General features: G+C 38.6%; 1 protein-coding gene across 5 annotated transcripts in view; it reads right to left on the minus strand.

Moving 5' to 3' along the window:
• Window positions 1-6000, minus strand: part of LOC132876653 (tyrosine-protein kinase Fyn-like) — a 40815-nt gene that overhangs the window by 12737 nt on the left and 22078 nt on the right. For all 5 annotated transcript variants that reach the window (XM_060913535.1, XM_060913534.1, XM_060913530.1 and 2 more), the window contains exons 3-6: window positions 3815-3911; window positions 3375-3473; window positions 1190-1293; window positions 920-1069 (exon numbers count right to left, since the gene is read on the minus strand). In XM_060913535.1, the coding sequence (XP_060769518.1) occupies window positions 920-1069; window positions 1190-1293; window positions 3375-3473; window positions 3815-3911 (450 nt within the window). The remainder of the gene's footprint in view (window positions 1-919; window positions 1070-1189; window positions 1294-3374; window positions 3474-3814; window positions 3912-6000) is intronic.

Below are 6000 nucleotides of genomic sequence, written 5' to 3' on the forward strand. Positions count from 1 at the left end.
GTGTAATAGAGTGTAATGTATGGAGTGTAATAGAGTGTAATAGAGTGTAATGTATGGACTGTAATAGAGTGTAATAGAGTGTAATGTATGGACTGTAATAGAGTGTAATGTATAGAGTGTAATGTATAGAGTGTAATAGAATGTAATGTATAGAGTGTAATAGAATGTAATGTACAGAGTGTAAGAGTGTAATAGAGTGTAATGTATAGACTGTAATAGAGTGTAATGTATAGAGTGTAATGGAGTGTAATGTATAGAGTGTAATAGAGTGTAATGTACAGAGTGTAATAGAGTGTAATGTATAGAGTGTAGTAGAGTGTAATAGAGTGTAATGTATAGAGTGTAACAGAGTGTAATGTATAGAGTGTAATAGAATGTACTGTATAGAGTGTAATAGAATGTCATGCATATAGTGTAATGTACAGAGTGTAATAGAGTGTAATAGAATGTAATGTATAGAGTGTAATAGAGTGTAATGTATAGAGTGTAATAGAGTGTACTGTATAGAGTGTAATAGAGTGTAATGTATAGAGTGTAATAGAATGTAATGTATAGAGTGTAATAGAGTGTAGAGTGTAATAGTGTAATGTACAGAGTGTAATAGAGTGTAATAGGGTGTAATGTATAGAGTGTAATAGAGTGTAATGTACAGAGTGCAATAGAGTGTAATGTATAGAGTGCAATAGAGTGTAATGTATAGAGTGTAATAGAGTGTAATGTATAGAGTGTAATAGTGTTATGTATAGAGTGTAAAAGAATGTAATGTATAGAGTGTAATAGAGTGTAGTGTATAGAGTGTAATAGAGTGTAATGTATAGAGTGTAATAGTGTTATGTATAGAGTGTAAAAGAATGTAATGTATAGAGTGTAATAGAGTGTAGTGTATAGAGTGTAATGTATAGAGTTTTGCGTGTTGTACCTGAGTAATGCTGCACGAGTTGCTGTAGCGTTTGGAACTGTGAGCGTGTGGTGATGTAATAACCCCCACTGTCCAGCTTACGGATCTTATAGTGCTTCACATGGTCACCTTTAACCTCATCCCAGTCCCGGATAGACAGAGAGAACGCACCTACACACACACACACACACACACACACACACACACTGAGATTATAGTGTAATAGTCCTACAGTTCCTCTCAGTGCCGCTGCACTACTCTGTACTCAGTGAAGTGGTCATGTGACCTGACCTTTCGTAGTCTCGCTCTCTCGGATCAGGTACGAGCCGCGCTGGTTTCCTGAAGAAAAGAGCTGCCTCTCCGCATCCTTCCTTCCCAGTTTACCGAAATACCACCTGCACACACACACACACACACACACACACACACACACACACACACACACACACACACACACACACTTGTGTGATTGGCTGATTGAGGCCCTACTTCCACAATATCTAATCTATAAAATATGTTCAGTTTGAAGGTTTAATTATTTTTAGATGCAAAAACATGATATTATTATCTCAGTATCAGCGTGAGTTTATTAAATCACATCACTAATGATATTTCAAATAAGAAATGAAAAAACAACACCATGTACTACAATAACTGCAGATTATCAGATTAATGAGTACTAATAATGCAAGAATTATTATTGTTATTATTATTATTATTATTATTATTATTAATAATAATAATAATAATAATAATAATAATAATAAAGGTACTAATCACAATAACTCTGGAGTATCAGTACTGTATTAGCATACTCTTTAGTAATAACTAGTCATTTTTATAAATGGACTTTAAAAAAGTACTGTTGATTAAAATAGCATTGCTGTGAGTATATAAATAACTCTACGCACTAATATCATCACACTCATACTTCTAAAGACTGTAAGTATTAGAGGAGCATTACAGGAATAATAATACTGACACATTAGTATTATACAATATACATAGATCTCTCAAAACAGAACTAAACTATTATAATAACCACAGAATACGCTTGTCGGTGTATGTACTAAAAGTCTAATAACTAATATGTTAATTAACATATTAATTAGTATGCTAATAAGTATAATAACCCCAGTTTAAGGCTGTACTACCTTTCAGATTTTTCAAGTGTAGGTCATAAAAAGAATTTTCCCAACACAGAATTATTTCTGTTTAGTGACTGAAAGCTACTGAATTCGAATCACAGACTTTCAATTTTATTCGTTTTTTTTTTTTAACAGAACAATTAATGAATTTAAGGCCATGTGGCCCTACACTCCGCACTATTTTTTCCTGCTTCACCATGACCCAATTCAAGATACTACGTCATGCATCACATCCCGTGGCGGGCTTTCCCCGTTCACAGAAGGCAAATTTGAAACAGGAGAGAAAAATGGAGGGCGTGAGTGTGCGAATGAAACGTGAAAGAGCGACTACAGTAACGGAAAGAAAGCGAGAAGAAGAAAAGACGTTATGTTCTATACGAAGGAAAGGAAACGCAGGAAATATCAAACTAATAAATATGGGCGCTCAGTGAGCACCTCGGTGTGATCAGCTGTTCGTTTAGCGACAGAATGATGGAACTGTCAGTGCACGCTCAAAGGGAAACCTGTAGATGGCAGTAATGCGACACTGTGGATGCCAGCTGCCGTAAAACCCAAAAGAAGAAGAAGAAGAAGGTAAACCTGCAAGTGATTTCATGCACATTATTTGCTTTAATCCCCTCAAATTAAATAACTTCCCAGCCACAGAATGGCCTGATATTTTCTGAGATATTACAGAAATAAACAGATATCACAATCACCACATTTCAGACGGAACTGAATTTCACCGATTTTATGAAATTGAAAGGCCGTCTCGCTTTTAAATATAAGTACTAAGCATTATTACAACAGTTTTATAAATACTATTGTCAGTGTCAGATACAAAATAAACGCTATGACAAGTGTGAGCTCTGTTAATCTCTATTAGCAGTATTACTGTGCTAATAATATTGCCATAACTATAAAACTATATTCCGCTGTATTCAGTGTACTAATGATGAGAAATACAAAAATAACACCTAGTACTGTTATAACCACGATAAAATTAACACTATTGGTACGAATCTTTTAAGTGATAATAGAATTGTATCGGCCACTGTGCAGTCGAATACACTGACTGTATAATGTTTAGTTATGACACCATCATTAATATACTAAAAGTTCATGTTAATAGAAACAATAAGCAGTGATCAGTGTCTGCAACGACGAGTCACATCTCCACACTTGCATCACAGCTAGCCCTCCACCCTGTCGCTATGGTAACAGGATCAACACAGCTGGCTCAGCTGGCAGTATGACAATGATGTGCACATGCACACATGCACTTTTATATATATATATATATATATATATATATATATATATATATATATATATATATACACACTCACTCCTCGGCCTGGATGGAGTCAACTGGAGCGACGTAATTGCTGGGAATGTAACCGCTTTGTCCTGTAGTGAGAGAGTGCGCTTCCCACCAATCACCTTCACTGAGAGAGAGAGAGAGAGAGAGAGAGAGAGAGAGAGAGAGAGTCAACGAGAAGGTCCACGGATTTCACCCAAACATCAGCCGTTATTTCTCTCTGGATGGGTTAATGGTACCTGGAGGATTTACAGCATGTTCACAGGGAGCTGAGATCACAGCCCGCTCGCAGTACGAGTTAGCGTGCTAGCATGCAGTTCAGGACACGGCCCTCAAACCAATCACATGCTACACTTCTCAGAAATGTCAAAAATCTCTAATGTAAAGAGGGTGTGTGTACACCACTGCACTTCCTGTTTCAGTAATCAGTGCTGTTTCACACATGCACACACATGCTTGTGTACTTACGTGTTGTTAATGATCTGAAACTTTTCTCCTTTTCTAAAACTGAGATCATCTTCAGCCCGAGCCTCATAATCATACAGAGCCACGAACAGAGTGACACCTGAAAGACGGAGAAAGAGAGAGAGATTTATTTATATAAAGTTTTCTTGAGGAATCAAACCTGGTGCATATTCCTCCTATAATTTTGAGGACATTAAAGCTCAGAGGCAACGGTTTTAATTTTATGCACATTTGAAACTTTATATGCTAAAAAACCCTCTGTAATTTTCTTCTGGTCCCAAGAAGTATTGTTAATAAGTAATAATTAAAATAAGTTAGCACGGATCGTGGCGAATTTCTGTTCGGCTATTTTCGTGACCACTCGGCGCGTGACGTCATTTAAGACAAACAAACCGCTTGAGTTGAGTCCACTTCCGTTTACTTACACTGCCGTTCGGCTTGAGTGCAGACGTGCGTTCGGGAATTTCCAAAGAAAAACCCCCATGCCTTATTGCAGTGCAGTGAACTGTAACAACGGGACCGGTTCAGGAAGAAGCTTTTACCTTTTTCCGAGAGAGGAGAAGAGGCAGAGAGAGTGGATTGTGTACGTGAAGCCAGAGGGTTGGCATTTTTCGAAAGAGGAGACGAGGCGGAGAGTGGATTGTGCGCGTGAAACAAAATCAAGCAGTCAAAGAAGAAACACTCAAGCAAAAAGGAGAAGATTGGAGGGAAACATTTTTACTTTTGCTTGCAACTGACAAGTCAAGAATCCTGAGGGATCCTGTACAATCACTGTGGAAATGAGACAAAGGGAGATTTCCTCGCTTAGAGTCGGCTATAAATAGTATAATGCCGCGGATGGCAGGCTAATGTGGCCTACCGGCGCACTGTCCAGTAATCGTTCCCTATATCCACTAGGGAGGGCGGTTTAATTATTCTTCAATAGTATTACGATGAAAGTAGGAATTTATCATAACTACCAGGATAAATCGTTTGGGCGCGAGTCTTGTTGAGGGTCACCGCGATCAGAGTCAGCCGAGTCGCTGTCCGATTCCGAGGCCGCATGGTCAAACCAGTCAGACACATTCACCGATTGCTTCGCGATGACCATAAGTTCATACATGTATGGTTTCACCTCTCGATATTCAATTTGGAGAGTTCCTGCTTCAAAATCGCTCTCGCTTTCAGACATTTTACACAACCTCTCACGACCAAAGTCCGTACCCGTGTGCTCGGTTCGCAGGTAAACGCAGAGCTGCTCCCGGTCTGTTTGGCTTAAATGACGTCACGGCGACGCCCCCTGGCGGTGAAAGTGCGCATAAGTGAGATGTAAACAAACCTTCGGAAATTGGGCAAAACAGAATATTTTAACCGTTTTATTCAACTTTATGGTGCAAATTAGACACCAGGAAGATTGAATTCGCTTTTTGGGTCGTTCTTCTAGACAATAAAGTTGATATTCTACGTTTCACCTCCGACCCTTGCCTGTGACCTTTAAGGATGTCTGCATACACGTCAACCTATACGGAATGTCCGTATTTTATACGGATTTGATTCAATAAACGTAGTATACGGGCGTATAAATAAAAGTTATACGGATTCTTTAAAAAAACTTCAATATTTATTTAGAGCTATAATCAATTCCCACGATGATGAACGTACTGTACAGCACAGACAGCCAGTAAAGAGTCTTATGAAATCGCGCGTTATCTTGTGGTAGCGAGACTTCGTTCCACTTTTGATCATGCGCACACCGCATTGCAAGAATCCCGCCAACCGTGAAGTCATAGACATATAAACATAGACGCCGCCTTCTGCGTAGAATCATACGTCATCCTCACCGCCATATTGGATGTGGCAAAATGGAGATTCTTCAACCGTCTCTGGTATAGCGTCTAGACAGTAGCCGAGAATAAAGATGCCTCATTCATGTGCTGCGTTTAACTGTACCAACAGGTTTACCGTCCAAACGAGATCACATGGGATTACCTTTCACAGGTGAGACTGGAAAAATACTTTTTGGTCATTATAACGTAATTTTACAAACAGATTTTCCTGACTTTGTGGCTAATATGAAGTCTTGCCCATAATAGCCGCTCGGTGAAACCTGTCTCCAAACAACGAAGTATTTCCTTTGTAACTACGCTGATAACACTTTGTGTGTTTTTGTCAAACATTGGAACTTTGTATTCATTCTGAAGGTTTATTCT

The sequence above is a fragment of the Neoarius graeffei genome, chromosome 2, assembly GCF_027579695.1.
Source record: "Neoarius graeffei isolate fNeoGra1 chromosome 2, fNeoGra1.pri, whole genome shotgun sequence".
In the NCBI taxonomy this organism is placed as follows: Eukaryota; Metazoa; Chordata; class Actinopteri; order Siluriformes; family Ariidae; genus Neoarius; species Neoarius graeffei.